Genomic DNA, 21,917 nt, shown 5'->3' on the forward strand with positions numbered 1-21,917 from the left:
CGTGGGCGAGGTTGTTGGCAGTTAAAGGAAATGGTGTGTAGTTAAAAACTGAAGGAACTCTCTGGAACTTATCCTTGTCCTTTATTGTTTAATTAAATATCGTGTACACTGAGTGTTTTAAAAACTTTATAAAAAGATCAGTGCATTTCTTTAAAGAGTCATGAGTGACTTTGCAGGTGGAAAGTTAACTTGTTTAAGGAATTCTCTTTAAATAAGTGTTTTGTGCTACTCATGTATTTTTGAAGATTGAAGCAGGAACATAAAGCAAGATGGCTGTTACTTTGCTGTTGTGTTTTTTATTATTGCATTTTGGGGCTTTTAGGTATGGAAAAGAGATAATGGAGTAGGAAAACAAATTTCAGCCTTAAATTTTCTATTTGAATAATTTTCTGTTGAGAATATAAGATTTGCAGGGGAGAAAAGGGATGAGGTTTTAAGAAATGGAAACAAATAGTATTAAGATAGTAGCTCTGATGTTCAGGTTAGCTTAAAATTCTGACTACTTTGTATGGATTTTTTTTTTTTTTTCTTTTAAAGGAAACTTGAACATAACTTCAGAAGAAGATTTGCTTCTTTATTTCTGGTCTGCATATATATACCAAGGCCATCAGAATGTCGGGAGCCTCAGTGAAGGTGGCTGTTCGGGTGCGGCCCTTCAACTCTCGAGAGACCAGCAAGGAGTCCAAATGCATCATCCAGATGCAAGGCAACTCGACCAGTGAGTGCATGTTGTTTTCTGCTCATTATTCCTCACCTTCCATCTGCCCTCCTGTCCCTTCTTGCTGTGATCATAGAAAATTCACGCTTGGGTATTAACACTTTGAACTTTTCTATTCTGAATGATCCATTGAATGTTTCCCCCCTGTGATATTTGCAGTAGTGTATTTAAATATGGGCTGTTTATTTTACTCTTTATAATTGAGAAATTCCTGGATAATGAAACTAATTTAAGCTAGTGTTAATGTTTTTCCCTCAATTTTGATTCTGTGTGTGTGTGAGAGAGACTAGGTAGGTCATTTACTTACATGGTATAAAATTCAAAAGGTATAAAGAGTGGGCAATACAAAGACTTCCTCACACCCTGTCACACAGTCAACCAGTTCCTCTCCCTAGAGGCAACTTGTGTTAGGCTTCCTTCTAGAGATAGCTTAAGCAGCAGTTGGGGTTATCTTATTCTAACATAGTGTTTTGGTTTTTTTTTTTTTTTCCCCTTTTTCGTTAGTGATAGGGTGTAATAGCTTACTTTTCAATCTTCATTTTATTTCTATGTTTTAACTAACTGAATAATACAATTCATGTTTATAACTTATAAAAGTTGGGTCCTTTGAGATTTTAGCATGAAAAATATCCATATAAGTTAATAGGGCTTTTTTTTCTAACAAATGTATAGGGGTCTGCTTGACTTTCCAACTTTGCAATTTTTTGATCATCTGGATCAACTTACTAAGAGGTTATTGATGGTTAAGAAAGAAGGCATTTGGTATCATTGTTTCTAAGCTGTACATTTCTCTCTTTGACCATGTTATTTTAATTAAATGGAAAATAATAGAAGTTTAGGAGAAAAAGTAAAATTTTCCAGATACTGTACTCAGTCTGGATGAATGATTTCAGACAGATGTTATCACTTGTGGAAGAAAGTAAGATTCCTAGTTGAACATCTTTTGAGGATTAAAACACAGATGTCGTGGAGTCGATTCTGACTCCTAGCGACCCGGTAGGACAGAGTAGAACTGCCCCATAGGGTTTCAAGGCTATAATCTTTATGGAAGCAGACTGCCACATCTTTCTCCCGCAGAGTGGCTGGTGGGTTTGAACTGCTGACCTTTTGGTTAGCAGCTGAGCGCTTACCCACCGCGCCATCAGGGCTCCTTTCTTGGGCATAAAAACCTGTTGTTATCTAATTGATTCCAACTCATAGAGACCCTATAGGACAGAGTAGAACTGCCCCATACGGTTTCCAAGGAGCAGCTGGTAGATTCAAACTGCCGGCCTTTTGGTTAGCAGCCATAGCTCTTAACCATTGTGCCACCAGGGCTCCTCTCTTGAGGATAGAACCCTATATTTTAGAGTTTGCACGAGCATACGTTCTATATTTACCCATTCTTGCTATCTACCACAGAAGTCTCTCTGGAATTATTGAAAGTATTGATATGTCTTTTGATGAAATATTAAAGAAGAGATCCCTGATTTTTATTAAAAGTCATTAATAATTTGGCTAGAATAGATATAGTTACATTGTACCAGTACCATCAAAACCAATCTGTGAACTACCTTAAGAGCAGTACTGAACAATCAATGGCTTTTCCAACATGTGTTGTCCAAAACTTTTCTAGAGAACAGACTTAGTGGCTCTGCCCTGCCTTGCTATTCCTTTCTTTTCCTTCCTCCCTTTTCAGAGTCTGCTATAATGTGAGTCTGTAGGAATCAGAGTTGTATGTACCATTGTACCCTGCCCTTAAGGAGGTTTTAAAGTCTGTGATAGGAGAGATGAGACATACTGAAATAATATGAGGTAAAAATGATCAAAATGATAATTGTCATAAAAACAGGTTTTAAAAAAGTGCAAGAGTGAATTTGGCAAAGGGCAGACATAAGGCTTCATAGATGATACGGCATTTAAGCTAGATCTTGAGGGATGAATAAGACAAACTAAACATCCAGGTTAGTGTTTGGGAAAAACTTTGGAATTGTAGCTTATTAGAGCTGAAAGAAACTTTAGACATCATCTAATGCCCCAATTAATGAAGCAGAACCAAAAAGTCCCAAATCTTTTGGGACTTTTTTGCTTTTTTACAGTGGCAATGTTAGGACTCGACATCAGGACTCCTGACCCTCAACTGGAATTCCTTTTCTCCTGCAATACACCACCTTCCTACCGATTAAAACTGTGAGGAGACATTTGTGAATTTTAACTTAATACTGGTCTACCGAAACAAAATCTCGTGAGATAAATCAGTCTTGGAAAAATTAGGATTGGTTTCTAGGTAAATACTTTCAAAGTTGATGGCTGCTTTGCCCATGACTTATTGGCTCCCTTGAAAAGTTGTCTATTCTTGGAAAGCTAATTATCTAATCTTAAGAGAAGCTTTTCTTTAGAATTTTTGGCATTTTCTGTTTTTTTACTTCTGCTTTCTGTTTTCAATTTTGTATGACGATTTCTTAGTAATTTTGACTTACATTTAGTGCAAGTAATCTTTTTAACTTTTTTTGTGGTGTAGGTGGAAGTTTACAGAGCAAATTAGTTTTTCATTAAGCAGTTAACGCACAAATTGTTTTGTGGCACTGGCTGTCAACCCCGCGATGTGTCAACACTCTCCCCTTCTCCCCTTCTCCACCCCAGGTTCCCTATTTCCATTGGTCCAGAATGCAAATCATTTTTAAGTGCTTGGAGAGGCATTTGGATGAAAGATGCTATGTTTAGAAGGTATTAATGGCTTATTTAAAAAAAAAAAAAAAGGGCTTAAGATTGAGAGTGCATGCTTTTTGAACCTAGAATTGGTGCAAAAAAATGAAATGAATTTGCTATAGCCACATGTGTTAGCTGCGTTAGAAGGTTGCTATGTTGGCAGCAGGCCTGGACTGCTGCTCCCAGGGATTACAGCTGATTGCAGATGGAATGCAACGGAATGTTCCTACCATAAGGTCTCTTATGAAAAAGCAGGAGAGGGTGAAGAGTGCTTTAGGGAAAATCTGAGAACTGAGTCGTCACAGTTTTATTTAAGCACTTTCAGGTCTCGGAGCAGGTATTTTCCATGGTGCAGATAAATGTTACTGCCTTGACATTTTGGGATCCCAAGCATATATAAATGGCTTTGTTTAATAATATGCCGTTGTATTCCAAGTTTCTCCCACTTCGGAAACATTTTTATTGTTTAATTACTTTTTAAAAAGGAAATTGGGACAAAGTTAATTATCTAACTGCTCACATTTGTGGAGACATTGAAACTGTAAATTCCTCCAGAAAAGCAGGAGGTGAATAATAAAGCTGCTTCTCCCTCATAATGTGAGATACACTCCTTCTCGTGATTGAGCTGTGACATTTTGCTTTGTCTTTAACCACAGGATTCTGTCTCTTGCCCTGTGGTAAACCTCTTCCATATATTTCTCAATCTTTCTTTGCCCTGAGGTTCTTTTTTTTTTTTTTTTTTCCAGTGCCCAAGTCTTAGTGGAATAGAAGTAACCCTATATTTTCTTGTTTATGGCCTACATTGTACATTTTTTTAAGGCTTTTTCATTCACATGTGTACATTTCTAAACCTAATGTTTCACATCAAAACTGGTAAAAAGAATGACTTCATGTCCAGTGATGAAAATTTGAGATGGAGGAAGGGCAGGGACAGAGTGGAGGTTTAGAAAGGAAGATTTTTGACAGGAATGCTTCTAAATTTCTTTTTTTTTTTTTTCCTAGCATAAGTTAATATAACTATATGAAAAGAGGAGCCCTGGTGGCCCAGTGGTTAAGAGCTTAGCTGCTGACCAAAAGGTCGGCAGTTTGAATCCACCAGCCACCCCTTGAAAACCCTGTAGGGCAGTTCTACTCTGTTCTCTAGGGTTGCTCTGAGTTGGAATTGACTCGATGGCAACGGGTTTGGTTTTGGTTTGGTAGGAAAAGAAATGTAAATGTATATAATTTATCTTTAGAAACATCTTGGAAAGTAGAGAAGGGGGGAAAGAAAAATAACCTCTCTTCTTACCTCCTTATCACAGTCTGCTGACAGCATTTAGATGGGCTTTTTTTGTTGTTGTTGTTCCAGTTTGGTTAAATGGTTAAAGTTAGGGTCTTAATGCAATTGTGTATTCTAGTCTTTCCTAGTTAGTCTTTAGTTTTTTCTCTCATTGTTGTCATTCTTCATTGTTGTCTAGATAACTTACGGCGACCGCGTGTGTAACAGAGTAGAACTGCTCTGTAGAGTTTTCTTGACTGTAATCTTAATGGAAGCAGATTGCCAGGGCTTTTCTTCCATGGTGCTGCTAGTGGATGGGTTTGAACCGCCAACCTCTAAGTTAGCAGTTGGATGCAAACCATTTGTGCCACATAGGGATATCTTCTCTCGTTAGGATCAGCTAATTCTCACTTGCATTTTAGTCAGAGTTTCTTATCTTGGGGTCTTTGGATAGACTTCTGAGTTTCTGAGAACCCCTTGAAATTATATGCAAAATGTATGTTGTGTATTTTCCTCAGGAGAGGAACCACTTTCAATACATTTTTAGAGGGATTTGTGTCTCCAAAAAAAAAAAAAAAAGGTTAAGAGTCACTAGTTTTCCAAAATCTTTTCCAGGATAAGCTAGGACATAATGAGTTAAATCAGAATAAAGTATAAACTCCATAACAGTGTCTTAGTTTCTGAGTGCTGCTGTAACAGAATACCAAAAGTGGTAGCTTTAACAGAGATTTATTTTCTCACAGTTAAGGAGGCCACAAGTCTGAATTCAGGGTGCTGGCTCTAGGACGAGGCTCTCTCTCTGTCCACTGTGGGGGAAAATCCTTGTCTCAGCTTCTCTAGTGTTCTTTTCAGCATTCCTGGTTCCTTGGCAATCTACAAGTGATACCTATCTTTCCAAGGTTTGTGCTTGCTTGTCTGTGTGTCTGATCTGCTCTTTTTGTATTTCAAAAGTGATTAGATTTAAACCACACCCTACACTGACATGGCCTCATTAACATAACAAAGAAGACCCTATTCCCAAATAGGGCCACATCCACAGGTATGGGGGTTAGGATTTCAACACGTATTTCAGGGGACACAATTCAATACATAACATTCCTCTTTGGCCCCCCAAAATTCTTGTCCTTCACACATGCAGAATCTGTCACATCATCCCAAAAGTCTTAAATCAACTCTTAAGTCCAAAATCTCATCTTCTGAATCATCTAATCAAGTATAGGTGAGACTTTGGGGCATAATTCCTCTCCATCGATGGACCTATGAAACCTAGAAAACAAGTTACATCTTTCTGAAGTACAGTGGTGGATCAAACCCAGGGTAGATACTACAAATGGAAGAAATGAAGTAAAGACTACTATGTGCCTGCTACCATGCAGGCACAGATGGGAGAAAGAATCTGCCATGTGGAGATTCAAGGAACAGAGGAATGCTGAGAAGAATGCTAGAGAAGCAAAGACAAGAATTCCCCCCAGCAGACGGAGAGAACCTTTCCCTAGAGCCAGTGCCCTGAATTTGGAATTCTAGCCACCTAAATTGTGAGAAGGTATATTTCTGTGCATTAAAACCACCGACTGTGGAATTTCTGTAGACACAGGTATTGAGAGTACTTCACGATATTGCTGGAAAAGTAGGATAGGCTCTTTAGCTATTTCTCCACTTCTGTACCCTATGCTGTAACCTTAGAGTTGGATGGAATTTTCACATTTTTTTTTAAGCCCGTTCTTTGTTAGTATTCATTCTGTGACTGCAAATCTCACTCTTGCCCAATCATGTCTCTCTGTAACCTCTACCAATTTATTACATTTCATTGAGAGTCACTAAAACTGCTGAAGATTTGGGCATTTAAACTCCTAATAGCACTTTTTTTTCTTATACCAAAAAAAAAAAAAACCCGGAAATACACCCAGTGTCCATCAGCCACATACCAAACCTGTTGCTGTTGAGTCGATTCCGACTCACAGCGATGCTGTAGGACAGAGTAGGACTGCCGGGGTAGAACTGCACCATAGGGTTTCCAAGGAGCTCCTGGTGGATTCAAACTGCCGACCTTTTGGTTAGCAATTGTAGCTCTTAACCACTACGGCACCAGGGTTTCCTGTCCATCAGCAGGGGAATGGAAAAATAGATCGTGGTACATTTGCCAATAGAACACGGCAAAGAGGAGAAGGATTACTACACATGCATACAACACAAATCATAAATGAAGTGCAGCTACACACAGATGTTTAGTTAAAAAAAAAAAGCAAGTTTCAAAAGAAACTGAATGTATTTTATTTACATAAATTTCAAAAGATGCAAAGCTATTCTCTATATTCTTTATTCCATACAAGCACATGGGCTAAAACTATAAAGTAAGGGCAATAATAAAAAAAAATTCAGGGTAATAGTGCCTCAAAGAGGGGGGATGGTGGGGAAAGAGATGTGGGAGGGTCATGCAGTGGTCCTGCAAAGGTGAGAAAATGTTCTGTTTCATAACTGGTCGGTGGGTACCTGGGTTTTTGTCTTACTGTTATTGCTTTCTCTTTCTATATATTTTGTGTAGCCATGCCTGTCCATATCAGTAAATGGCATATCCTGTCATAGGCACAGGTCCACAAAATTTGCCTCCTGTCCCCAGCCTGCTGTTTCTGAAGGCTTCTAGTCACTTTTTTGCTCCTTTTTCCCCCCAAATTTACCTGTCTGTGTAGATTAAATGACTGTCATTTTAGTCACTCCGAGTGTAAGAAGTTAAGCAACAAGAAGACAAAGTGGCTTATACAGCATAGGGAGTAGGGTTCAGTAAAACAGATTGAAATCAGTGTGGGTACCAGTGGCATTAAACTTTTTTTTTTTTAATTTTGAAATAAAACACAATCTTGTCTAGTATTTCATGACTTTTTGTGGTAACTTACTAAACTGACATTGTGGAATGTGTTCCCGTATTTCTTATGGTGTTTTTCTTCTACTGGGATAAAGTTTATCGTCATAAAGAAGGTCATTGGATTATACCCTTTTCTAGATGAGAAATCAAGTGTATTTTCTTTTGTCTTCCACTATTTTAAACTTTCATTGCATTGTTTACTTTGAAGTGTCATAGCAAGACTTTTTTATGTGAAAAAAATTGTTTTTGGCAAACTGTAAGCATATCTTTTAAACTTCTCTGCACTGCCTGTCTGCTTGATTCCAGAACTGAAGATGACTTCCACTATTTTTTAATAGAGGGTTGGCTGGTTATAGGAACAAAAATTAATGGCCTGTTGGTGTTGAAAACATGATTGTTTGCATATCTTAAAATTTTCCACAAGTGCCAGCTGTGGAGCTTGTATTTATAGTTCTGGGTCTGAGAGCAGCTGAGGATGATGCATCTCCTGGTTGCTGTGATGGACAAAAGAGGATTCTTTACTCTGGACTGTCATTTTGCAGCAGTAGTTGATCCCCGTGTCCTGTCATGGTTTTCTTTATATTAGGAAAATACTGAGGTTGATGTACAGAGAAATTATCTTGGGCTGTTGATATGCATTTTCTAAGCAAATTAGAATAAATAGCATCTTTGTTTCCCCTTTAATCAGTTCTCCTTCCATCTGGCTCTAAGAGTCCTTCATACTGCCTTGTTTTAGGCATGAGCTTGGACAAAACAGGTTTACATAAGACTGATAAGCAGTTTTTCACCTCGTAGGGAAAGTAGTAGTTCCAAGATTGTTTCACATTCCTTGTACCTAACCTAAAGCTGTTCTTGGCACATAATAGGTGTTCAGTCAATTGAATTTTCTTTACCTTTCTCCTGTCATGTGCTGTATATAATTGTTCCTTTGAATTAGTAATTATTTCTTTCAGATATCTTACAGAACAATCATATTTGTCTAAATATGTTTTGAAATATATCAGAGCAAAACGAGGCTTGGAGTTTTGGGAAGCTTTTACTTGTTTGAGAAATCCCAATTATTTGTAGCAAACAGTAACATATTATGATCCTTCCCAGATACTGATAACTTTTCTGACTCTTGAGGATTGATGATTCTGTGGTGTTTTCCCTGGTAGCAGTTTTACTCCATGAATCTTTGTAGTTTAATACTTTTAGTTAGTAAAACATACAAAAGGAAGGTGGTTTGTAAACTGTCACGGATAGCTCAATTTCTACCTACCCTTACCCCAGTTTCAGGATAATTTATTGAACATATTTATTCAGTATATCCGCAAATGATGTGAAGCACTCAGTTCTAATTTAAGGCTAATGTGTAATGCCTTTCATTCTGAAAACAAAAGCAACTGGAAAATACAGAAAGCACAAAGCAGAAAGAAAAATCACTTCTAATCCGGTCACTCGAAAGAACTACCGTTAACATTTTTTCCTTTTTTTTTAATAATATTTTGTTGTGTTTTTGGTGTAATGTGAACATTTGATGCATATTCATCTAATTTTTTCCTTGCACTCTCACACATATTAAATGTGTTATATAATTGGGTTATAATATATGTACCATTTTGTAATTTTGTTTTTGATCTTCTAATCTAATATTTTAAATGTAATTAAGTACACGTACTCCTCACTTATTGAGTATCTCATTATCCAATGTCTTGCATTTATGACAACAGTAAAAAAAAAATCTGCTCTCCAGCTATTTTGCACGTTAATAACATATGTCTGGCAGTAACAAACGCCAAGGTGCAGGGCGAGAATAATGCTGGTTGTGATGGTTAGGGTTATGTGTCAATTTGGCTGGGCCATCATTGTCAGTGGTTTGGCAGTTATGTAACAATGTAATTTGGCAGTTAAGTAATGATGTAGTCATCCTCTATTTTGTGGTCTGATGTGGTCGTCCTCCATTTTTGCATAATGCCAATTTCACAGAACACCCTGGTCTTCAGAACTTAACCTATCGATAACTGAGAAGTGGGTATATTTCTCTACTTGATTTTTAGTGAGTATATGAAATTCTACAATGTGGATATATAGTTACTTAGTTTTTTTATGAGCACTCCAATAACCATCCTCGAAAAGGAATACTTGTGTAAATTTCCTGAGCAAAAATTTTTAGAATAGGAGTTACTTGATCAAAGGTATCTATGTTTTTCAAACTATTTTTTCTAGATAATTTAAGGGGAAAAATATATCTAATAGACTTTTTCATGTTATGGAGAGTATTTTTAGTATAATTACAGATTTTAGTTTTCAGAACAGACATCAGGAAACCTATGTTGTTGTTTGCCATCAAGTCGATTCCATCTCATAGTGACTCTATGGTGACCCTATAGCACAGAGTAGAACTGCTCCATAGGGTTTCCAGGGTGCGGCTGGTGGATTCAAACTGCTGACTTTTTGGTTTTGCATTTTAAACCACACAGTTCTTAACTACTGTGCCACCAGGGCTCCTTCTAAATACTGAACCATTTTTAATACCATAGTGATCTAGATGCACCATCTCACATGGCACCCAAAGTGCAGGACGGGATTGCATAGAGTTAGATGGCTAGAAAAAGTTATGAGAATTGCCTTAAATATTGTTTTCTTCTTGTGATATATCCATTACTTTTAATAACATATGGTAAATCAGTATAAAAATGGATTGAATGGATTTTGATTTAAGAATTCGTGTGTAGTTCATTCTTACATAGACTATATCATCATGATTGTTAATCCAAAAGCTGACCCTGGTTAAGTCCACTGCTTATTGAGGGACAAATTGAGGTTTAAATTTTTTTTTTTTTTTTTTTAAGAATACTGTGTTATTCTTTATATTGTCCTTTAACAATAGGAATGATAAATCAAATGAGTGCTTACTTCAGTAATAAATATTCCTTATCATTTTGTTCTAAGTATTCATTGTCTCAATGCATATAACATTTAGAGCTATAGCACACTTAATTATAATTTCTTGTTTGTCTCTTCCTAATTCGTTGTTGTTAGGTGCCACTGAGTTGGTTCCAAATCATAGTGACCCTTCGTGCAACCGAGTGAAACACTGCCTAGTCTTGTGCCATCTTCACAGTCGTTGCTATGTTTGAGCTCATTGTTGCATCCACTGTGTCAGTCTGTCCAATTGAGGGTTTTCCTCTTTTTCGCTGACCCTCTACTTTACCAAGCATAATGTCCTCCAGGGACTCGTTCCTCCTGATAACATATCCAAAGTATGTAGGATGAAGTCTCACTATCCTCACTTAAGGAGCATTCTGGCTATGCTTCTTCCAAGACAGATTTGTTCATTCTTCTGGCAGTCCATAGTATATTCAATATTCTTTGTTGACACCACAATTCAAAGACATCAATTCTTGTTTGGTCTTCCTTGTTCGTTGTCCAGCTTTCGCATGCATATGAGGTGATTGAAATTACCATGGCTTGAATCAGGCTCACCTTAGTCCTCAAAGTGACATCTTAACTTTTTAACACTTTAAAGAGGTCTTTTGCAGGCGATTTGCCCAATGCTGTGTGTCATTTGATTTTTTGACTACTGCTTCCGTGGGCGTTGATTGTGGATCCAAGTAAAATGAAATCCTTGACAACTTCAATCTTTTCATTTATCATGATGTTGCTTATTGGTCCAGTTTTGAGGATTTTTTTTTTTTTTTATGTTGAGGTGTAATCCATACTGAAAGCTGTGGTCTTTGATTTTCATCAGTAAGTGCTCAAGTCCTCTTCACTTTCAGCAAGCAAGGTTGTGCCATCTGCATATTACAGGTTGTTAATGAGTCTTCCTCCAACCCTGATGCTGCATTCTTTTTCATATAGTACAGCTTCTCGGATTATTTGCTCAGCATACTGTTTGAATGAGTATGATGAAAGGATACAACTTTGATGCATTTTAAACCACACAGTATCTGCTTGTTCTGTTCAGATGACTGCCTTGGTCTGTGTACACGTTTCACATGAGCACAATTAAGTGTTCTGGAATTCCTGTACTTCACAATGTTATCCATAGTTTGTTATGATCCACACAGTTGTGCTTTTGCATAGCCAATAAAACACAGGTAAACATCTTTCTGGTATCCTCTGCTTTCAGCCAAGATCTCTCTTCCTAATAGAAAAGGTTAATTAACTCTGAGGTAGGACCATATATATCTTATTCTGAGTACCTATCATAGGCCTGTTATTTAATAGGCACTCAGTGAATAAACGGATGAATCAATGAACATAGAGTAAGATCTGAACAAATGAAGGGGAAAAATTATTTTTTTCTGTATCTTTTCCCCTTCATTTGAACACAGTGTTTGGAAATTAAATAGTATATGTTAATTCTATTCCATAATCTTTTGAGCACATACCTAAGTATTCTTACTTCAAGAATATAATTTTAATGGTTGCATAGTATTCTGTTGTATTATAATCATACTTTATTTAGCTAATCACCTATTGCTAGACAACTTGAACCTTAAAACCACAGGACTGCTGTGAAGAAGAATGTAAGCTACATACCGGCAGGAAAAAAGGAAGTGTTTATAGAAGGCAGTTTATGCAGCTATCTCCTTGACATCTTGACCTTTCAGTAGGTACTTCAAACTCAGCGTGTTCGAAACTGAGTTCCTGATATATCCTATTCCAGCCCTGCTCCCCTGTATTCCCCTCAACTCAATTAATGGCAGCTCTTACCTTTGTAATTGCTGAGGGCAAAAACTATGGCATCGTCCTTGACTTCTCTCTCTCACCCTCCAATTCATCAGATGTCTTGTGGGCTCTGCCTCAGAATGTATTCGGAATCTGACCACTTTTCATGACCACCTGCTGTAACCTCCTAACTTGTCCCCCAGCAGTCAGGTCTCAACAGAGCAACTAGAGTGATCCTTTTAGAACAGAAGTCACATTATGTCATGTTTTCCATCAAAACCTGGAAATGGTTCCCTTTTCACTCACAATAAAAGCTGAAGTCTGAGCAGTGACCTCCTCTCTCATGCTGTCAAACCATTGCAGCTTCTTGTTCTTTTACCTAATAGTATATTGGGTTCATTTCCCCATGTCTTAAGTGCTTGTCATGATCCAAATTTTATTGACTATGTAATATTCTGTTTTCTTAATTGAAGTAAAATTCATACAAAATTAACCATTTAAAATGCGAAATTCAGTGACAGTTTATTCACAATGTTGTACAACGACCACCTCTATCTAGTGTCAAGCTTTTCATCACCCCAAAGGAATACCCCATATCCATAAAGTAATCACTCATCATGCCCCCATTCCATCCCCTGGCAACCACTAATCTGTTTCCGTCTCTGTGGATTTGCCTGTTCTGGATATTTCATATAAAAGGAATCATACAATATGTGACCTTTTGTGTCTGACTTTCTTCACTTAGCATAATGTTTATCCAAATTGTAGCACGTACCAGTACTTCATCACTTTTTATGACTGAATAGTATCCTATCATATGTATATTCCACAGTATGTTTATCTGTTCGTCCACTGAGAGACATTTGAGTTGTTTCCTTTTTTGGCTTTTGAGAATAATGCTCTAAGCATTCATCTACAAGTTTGTGTGGACGTTTGTTTTCATTTCTCTTGGCTGTATCCCTAGGAGTGGAATTGCTAGGTCACATGGTAATTCTAAGGCGCCCTGGTGGCATAATGGTTTTAAGTGTTCAGCTACTAAGAGTCAGGGATTCAGACCCACCAGTGGTTCAGCGGGAGAAAAGACCTGGCGATCTGCTCCTGTGAAATTTACAGCTTAGGCAACCCCATGAGGCAGTTCTGTTGTGTCCAGTAGGGTCGCTATGAATAGGAATCAATTTGATGGCACACAATAACAACAACATGGTAATTCTATGTTGAACTTTTTGAGGAACCATCAAACTGTTTTCCTCAGTGGCCGCAGCATTTTACATTCCTGCCAGCAATGCATGAGGCTTCCTGTTTCTTCACATCCTTGCCAGCACTTATTTATTTATTTATAGCTATCATATACGTATTCTATGGTACTTATGAGCTGTACATTTTTTAGCTAATTCTCCATTATCAAGACACTTGAGCCTTAGGTTCTTCAATTATTAAATGGAGATGTTGCTGATGCCTACTCAGCCTAATATCTCAGGGTCATTGTGAGGATCGAATGAAATCTCGGGTTGTCTAAAACTAGAGAGCACCATTCCATATAGGATGGTATATTAAAAATTATTTCTTAAATTTCTTTTTGTGGTTGGTTTTGGTACCTTAATTATTTTCAGTGATAATGTAAGTTTAAAGGCAGAAATAATTGAACCAATTACTAAGTTAGTTGGAGGAATTCCTTTCAGTTGTATATTTGGAGCAGCTTTTTATTATATTATTATATTTATAACATAATTTGAACTAGTTTATTACTGAAATAAATGATTCTCATGTCTAGATTCCAAAACAACGAAGTGAGATGACTAGAGAAAATCTTTCTGTAGAAAACCTAGTTATCTTTTCTTGCTATTTTGCATTTTATTGTCCTAGTCTTTTTGACGTTGCCTTAATTAAAAACTAAACTGTACTTCATGCAGCCTTTGTGAGTGCATTCATTGGTTTCTCATAGGAGAAAGCGACCATACCCAGTTTTGTTTTAATGCCTTTTTTCAGTTCTCAAGAGCTGTTTTGGGTTCATTTTAAAAGTCTGTGTCAATAACGTGATGCTGGTTGTTTTTGGTAGTTGCCCAGTGGAGTGTGAAGTGCTGTAATGGGAGCTAGCAGACTCTGGAATCCAGTTAGACCGTGAAAGGGGCCATAATTCCCATCAGACACTACGCCAAGTAGGCATTCATAGGTTTACTTTTCTGTAGTGTATCAAGAAATGTGATTATTTTATACATAGAAAAGTTTTTTTTAGTGGGCTAAAGTTAATATTAGATTGTTTAGGGATGAATGTGGTAGGAATAAGAAGTATGAAATGAAGTTGTTGAGAGTGTCTATAGGAAATTAGGTTTTTGTTGTTCAGCAAGCATAAGCCCGGAAGCCACCAAGCTCTCAGGGCTTTTTGTCTTGTCTTAGATGGAGATAAATAATGAAAGCAGTGTGGTGACTGTTACGAAAGCACTGAGGAGGAGGGCCATCTACATAGTTGAGAGTTAGGATGGAGAAAGGTAGGGAATGTCTGGGAAGCCCTTTCTGTTTTGGCAGAACAGAAAACTCTACCACTAGAATTAGCAGAAGCAGCACAAATGAGGAAATGATTTAACAACACTTATTGTTTCCCCGTGACATTGTTCTGGCCTGATACCAGAGAGTTCCTTTTGTAATTGTGAATAAACTTGAAGAGGCAAAATGGGTGAAGGGAAAACAAAACACAGGCTTTCCTTTTTTTAGTGTTTTATTGTGTTTTGGGTAAAAGCTTACACAGCGAATTAGGTTCCCATTGAATGATTTTTATGCACATTGTTCCGTAACATTGGCTATAGTTTTCACGGTGTGTTGGCATCCTCATTATTTCCATTCTGTGTGTTCTGTTTCCGTTGATCTCGCTTCCCTTCTCCTCCTTGCCTTCTCATCTTTGCTTTGGGGTAAATGTCGACTGTTTGGTCTCATATAATTGATTGTTTAAAGGAACACATGACTCATGGTTAAAGGTGATCTCCGGAAATAGCTTCAGTCCCAAGTTCAAATGGTATCTTAGGGCGATAGACTTGGGGGTTCCTCTGGTCTCTATATTCATGGGTGTAATAAACCAGTCTATTGTTTGGCTGAAGGGTGACCTCCGGAAATAGCTTCAGTCCCAAGTTCAAAGGATATCTTAGGGCAATAGACTTGAGGGTTCCTCTAGTCTCTATCTGTCTGGTCGGCCTGGCCTTTTTTAGGAATTTGAATTTTGTTCTACATTTTTCTCCCATTCTATCTGAGACTTTCTTCTATTGTGTCCCTAGTCTGAATGGTCAGTAGTGGCAGAGTTTACTTTTTAAATTGCCTGTTAGTGGTGGTGGGGAGGAAACCATGATTAATTATTGACAAAAAAAGCAGCAGCAACAACAGTCATCACAGATTGAGCACCTAAGATGTGCCAGGCACAATTAGGCACTCACAGATTTTAATTCATTTAACCTTTGCAATAATCAGATACTCTTATTTTCCCTGTTTCACAGATGAGTAGACTGAGGCAAAGAATTATTAGCTAACTTGCCTAGGGCACGTATTTAGGAATTGGGAGAACTAGAAAATGAACGTGGGTTGTCTGGCTCTTGAGAGCCCTGACTCTTAACCACTGTACTATGTGCATCGCCTTTCAAAATATTTATTGTTTTACTATTCTGTGCAGTAATATTAAATGTCTGTGTCTAATTTGAACTTAACTGTTAGGTTAAATTTTATTTGCCTCTTGATGCAGGAAAGCTTGGAAAAAAGGGGGGCATTATTAGCAGTTAAGACATCTCTGGGTCACTTAAATTGAATGAGATCTAGGCCTTTCAAATCATTGCTCTTCAGAATCATTCAGACTTTGTTTACGAAGAGCAGAATTGTTCACTGAGATTCAGTTTAATGTTTGTTATAGCTAGTTTGTTTGTTTTTTATCAGATGGGTGTCACTGTGACACTACAGAGTTTTAGTTTTGTTTTGTTTCCCTATCGTGTATTTATTTTTTAATACTCCGGGATGTTTATATAGTGAATACGTATAGTGTGCTTATACCTGTTTTATAAAAGATTTGGAGTTTATTTTAAATGATTATGGAACTTTATCATTGTAGGCCTTTTGCTCAAATCTTCTTTCTGGCAATATGTTTTATACCATCTTCTAGAAATATATGATGCGGGGAAGGGGCTGCCTATAGGTTTTGGTTTTGGACTATATATGGTGTACAAAATACTTTGTGTGCCATTTTTCTTAATTTTGGATATTGGAACCTCTTGGAAGAAGAAGGTTGTGCTGAAGATGTCACTAGATTTTTAACAAACCCAAAACATTCTTTGTTAGAAAAGTTAATATAAAGTTACTGTGTTGCCACGATGATGTGTTAATTACAGTTGCAGGCAAAATCTTTAGTAGTTTGCCAACAACAGTATAATTGCAGCACAGAGACTTTGAGATATTAGGTAAACAAATTTATTCTGAAGAATAAGAAGGCTTTTAAGTACAAATCTTGTTTTGACTGCTTATTTTCTAGGGCTCAGTAATTAAAACATTATTTCTGCATCATAGTTGGAAAGAAGGCATAGGAAAAAGGGAGGTAAAATTGAGGGATTTAACAGACTTTGTAAGGCCAGTTTTGACTTGAAGGTGCTCCAAGAGAGAAAAGGTCGATTGTGATTCATCAGTGAACCTTTGAAACATTTTGTGATAGTCATTTTGAAGGTATTTATCTATTTATCTTAGATATGGTTCTTTAGGAAGCCTTTACATAAAAGATACTGTCTTGCTCTTCTGTATCTCTCCTAAATAATCAATGTCAGCTACAACCCAAAGAATAAAAAGTTTGACGACAGAAGGGAAAAGGTGTGAAAGTTGTATGTTCTTGTTGTCGTTAGGTGTCATTGAGTTGCTTCCAACTCATAGCGACCTTATGTACAACAAAACAAAACACTGCCCCATCCTGCGCCATCCTCACAATCATCACCATGCTTAAGCCCATTGTTGCAGCCACTGTGTCAATCCATCTCGTTGAGGGTCTTCCTCTTTTTTTGCTGACCCTCTGCTTTACCAAGCATGATGTCCTTCTTCGGGAACTGATCCCTCCCGATCACATGTCCAAAGTATGTGAGATGCACTTTTCCCTGTGCTTGCTTCTGAGGAGCATTCTGGTCATACTTCTTCCAAGACAGATTTGTTCATTCTTTCGGCAGTCCATGGGCTATTCAATATTCTTCTCCAGCACAGTAATTCAAAAGTGTCAATTCCAGTCTTCCTTATTCATTGTCCAGCTTTTGCATGCATATGAGGCTTCTGAAAACATCATGGCTTGGGTCAGGTGCACCTTAGTTTTCAAGGAGACATCTTTGCTTTTTAACACTTTAAAGAGGCTTTTTGTAGCAGATTTGCCAAATGCAATGCGCTTTTTGATTTCTTGACTGCTGCTTGCATGGGTGTTGATTGTGGATCCAAGTAAAATGAAATCCTCGACAACATCGGTCTTTTCTCCATTTATCATGATGTTGCTTATTGGTCCAGTTGTGAGGATTTTTGTTTTCTTTATGTTGAAGTATAATCCATACTGAAGGCTGTGGTCTTTGATCTTCATCAGTAGGTGCTTCAAGTCCTCTTCACTTTCAGCAAGCAAGGTTGTATCATCTGCATTACACAGGTTGTTAATGAGTCTTACTACAATCCTGATGCCCTGTTCTACTTCATCTAGTGCAGCTGCTCGGATTATTTGCTCAGCATACAGATTTAATGTTGTTGTTGTTAGGTGCCATTGAGTCGCTTCTGACTCATAGCGACCCTCTGCACAACAGAATGAAACACTGCCCGGTCCTGCAACATCCTTACAATCGTTGTTATGCTTGAGCTCATAGTTGCAGCCACTGTGTCAGTCCACCTTGTTGAGGATCTTCCTCTTTTCTGCTGACCCTGTACTCTGCCAAGCATGATGTCCTTCTCCAGGGACTGATCCCTCCTGACAACATGTCCAAAGTATGTAAGACGCAGTCTTGCCATCCTTGCCTCTAAGGGGCATTCTGGCCACACTTCTTCCAAGACAGATTTGTTCGTTCTTTTGGTGGTCCATGGTATATTCAATATTCTTCGCCGGCACCACAATTCAAAGGCGTCAACTCTTCTTCAGTCTTCCTTATTCATTGTCCAGCTTTCACATGTAACAGATTTAATAGGTATGGTAAAAGGATACAACCCTGACGCACACCTTTCCTGACTTTAAACCACACAGTATGCAATTGTTCTGTTCGAATGACCGCCTTTTGATCTGTGTACAGGTTCCTCATGATCACAATTAAGTGTTCTGGAATTCCCGTTCTTCACAATGTTATCCATAATTTTTTATGATTCACACAGTCAAGTGCCTTTGCATAGTTCAGTAAAATACAGGTAAACATCTTTCTGGTATTCTTTGCTTTCAGCCAGGATCCATCTGGCATCAGCTGTGCTATCCCTGGTTCTGCGTCCTCTTCTGTATCTGGCTTGAATTTCTGGCAGCTCCCTGTGGATACACTGCTGCAGCCTCTTTTGAATGATCTTCAGCAAAATTTCGCTAGTGTGTGATATTAATGATATTGTTCAGTAATTTCCGCATTCATTCAGGTCACCTTTCTTGGTAATAGGCATAAATATGAATCTCTTCCAGTCGGTTAGCCAGGTAGCTGTCTTCCAAATTTCTTGACACAGACGAGTGAGCACTTCAGCACTGCATCTGTTTGTTGAAACATCTCAATTGGTATTTCATCAATTTCTGTAGCCTTGTTTTTCCCCTAATGCCTGCGGTGCAGCTTGGACTTCTTCCTTCAGTACTTTTTCAGTGCTTTTGAACATCAACCAGTTTTTTTGATATCATGACTCTGTGTATTCCTTTCATCTTCTTTTGATGCTTCCTGCATTGTTTAGTATTTTCCCTGTAGAATCCTTCAATATTGCAACTCGAGGCTTGACTTTTTTTCTTCAATTCTGTTGGCTTGAGAAATGCCCAGTGTGTTCTTGCCTTTCGGTTTTCGTCTCCATGTCTTTGCACATGTCATTATAATACTTTGTCTCATTGAGCTACCTTTTGAAATCTTCTGTTCAGCTCTTTTATGTTATCATTTCTTCCGTTCAGTTTAGCTACTTGATGTACAAGAGCAAGTTTCAGAGTCTCTTCTGACATTCATTTTGGTCTTTTCTCTCTTTCCTGTCTTTTTAATGACCTCTTGAGTTCTTTATGTATGATGTCCTTGCTGTCATTCCACGACTCGTCAGGTCTTCAGTCATTAGTGACCAAGGCATCAGATCTGTTCTTGAGATGGTCTCTCAATCCAGGTGGTATGGTGAGGATAAATTCAGGATCATCTACATGTTGCACTTGGGAAAAGATACAGCCAGGTCTTAGTTTCTGCTGCTGCTGTCAGGAAATCAGCCTTGAAACCAGGAGGGATTTGGATGTGATGGTGAGCCAAGCGCCAGAGGTGAGGGTGAGCAAAGGGATTTATTTGAGCCGTCAGAAGATAGCCTAAACAAAGACTCTAGGGGAGTCCAGAATATGGTTATGATAACAGCCATTGTAATAATAGTAGCTTAGTTTGACTTCCTCCTTGAAACATTTTCCTTTCAGCTCTCAGAACCCATGCTGTTCCCATTGCCTTTTTCCCCTTGGCCATTCTCAGTTCTTCCTTACCTTCTTATGTTAAAAGTACAGCAGGGCTTTGTCTACAGATCTCTTCTCCACCTGTCTACAGAGAAGACAGACTCCCTAGGTGATTTCATCCTCTTCTAAGGCTTTCAATGTCGCCGAGATGATGGTGACTCCCAAATTTATTTCTCCAGCCTGGACTACTCTCTAGAACCCTAAACTGACACATTCAACTGTAACTTAACTCTGCTCTTAAGTCAAGGTCTTAAACTTAACATGTCCTGAACAGAACTGTTGTTTTTTCCACCCAAAGTGGCTCCTCCTCAATCTTACTCATTATTCTAGTTGCTGTGACCAAAAATATTAGAGTCATTCTTGCCACATGCAGTCCAACAGTAAGTCTGTTATCTCTGCCTTCACAGTCTACCCTGAATCCAATTACTTTTTACCATTTCTACTCTAATCAAATATTCCAATAGCCTCCTGTTTCTCTGCTTCCCCTCTTGCTCCCATGCAGTAACCAGAGTCATATTTTTAAAATGTAAATCAGATCATGTCACTCCTTTTGCTTAAACTCCTTCATTGGTTTCCTGTCACTTTTAGAATAAAATTTAAAATCCTCACCTTGGCCACAAGGCCCTACAGAATCTGGCCTCTGGCTAGCTATCTGATTCCACATCTTATAATTTTTTACTCTGCTGTGGCTACACTGGTGGTCTTGCTGTTCCTTAAACTTTGCTCAGGTACTTGCTCAAATATCACCTCCTTAGAGGTGGCATCCTGCTCACTGTCATCTAAAATAGGCATCCCTACCGCCTCTACCTTTTATCACTGAACCCTGCTTTATTTTTCTTTGGAACATAGTATTATCTCTATTTGTTAATTATCTACTCACCCTTTAGAATGTAAGCTCCCTGAGGATAGAGGCTTGTTTTCACAGATATCCTCAGGCCTGGGGCATGGTGCCAGTACCAGTTGCTGTTGAGTTGATTCCAACTCATGGCAGCCCCACCTGTTACTGGGTAGAACTGTACCCCATAGAGTTTTCAATGGGAAGTAGATTGCCAGACTTTTCTTCCAAGGTGTTTTTGGCTGGATTCGAACCACCCATCTTTTGGTTGGTAGCCAAATGCTTAACGATTTGTGCCACCCAGGGATTCCATACCCAGTTGCTGTCAGCTCTATTCCAACTTATAGCATGGTAAAAAACAAACCAAGCCTATTGCCATCAAGTTGACTCCAACTCATAGTGACCCTATAGCACAGAGTAGAACTGCCCCATGGCATTTTCAAGGAGCGCCTGGTAGATTCAAACTGCTGACCTTTTGGTTAGCAGCCATAGCACTTAACCACTATACCACCAGGGTTTCCCATGGCATGGTAGACGTGCAAATATTTGTTAAAGGAAAGAATTTTTTTAACATTTCCTTCGTACTAGTCCCTGAGCTAAACTCTTGACATGGGTTAGTCATTATTCCTCACTACAGTTCTATGAAGGAAGGCATTATTATTGTACCCATTTTATAAATAAGAAAATTGAGGCTTACAGAGTTTGTTTCTTGCCCAAGTTATAGATGGAGCTGGCATAATATGAGATAACTTAGGGTGGGGTCAGATTAAAGCCTCTACAGTATTCTACTTTTTTCACTGGTAAAATCCTTGAAAATGTATTCTAGAAATATTTTCTAGGACAGCTCACCTTTTGATTATTGAATGTTGGGCCAAATTATAAGACAAAACTTAGTTTTGGATCAAGAAACAATGCTTTTGATGTAGGAATGGATCCCTTCTCTCCGCCTACCCCCACAAACACAACATCTTGAAACTCATGGGTTTCTCATGCCAAATATGGTTCTCATGGGAGTCATTGGGAGTCATGGCTGCCATACTTTCACTCATGCCTCCTGCCAATCCATTTTCCACATTGTAGCCTGTAAATGTAATCATTCCCATGGCTTCTTGTGGCTCAGGGTTCACTGATCCCTTGAGGTCCATGCATGGTTCATCCTTGAGATTTTAGTGCATTTCTCTCCTTTGCTGCTCACTGCACTGGAACCACACTAGCCTTCTACCAGTACCTGGATGGCACATACTTTTCTTTGCCCTGGGGCTTCCTAATGCAGTTGCCTCAACC

The 21,917-nt window shown here is 38.3% G+C and overlaps 1 protein-coding gene across 5 annotated transcripts in view; it reads left to right on the forward strand.

The window, feature by feature from the left end:
• The window catches only part of KIF1B (kinesin family member 1B), a 171,010-nt gene that overhangs the window by 13,862 nt on the left and 135,231 nt on the right, over window positions 1-21,917 (forward strand). For all 5 annotated transcript variants that reach the window (XM_049877882.1, XM_049877884.1, XM_049877885.1 and 2 more), the window contains exon 2: window positions 538-718. In XM_049877882.1, coding sequence (XP_049733839.1) covers window positions 613-718 — 106 coding nt within the window. In that variant the 5' untranslated portion in view covers window positions 538-612. The remainder of the gene's footprint in view (window positions 1-537; window positions 719-21,917) is intronic.

Source organism: Elephas maximus, chromosome 3 (genome assembly GCF_024166365.1).
Source record: "Elephas maximus indicus isolate mEleMax1 chromosome 3, mEleMax1 primary haplotype, whole genome shotgun sequence".
In the NCBI taxonomy this organism is placed as follows: Eukaryota; Metazoa; Chordata; class Mammalia; order Proboscidea; family Elephantidae; genus Elephas; species Elephas maximus.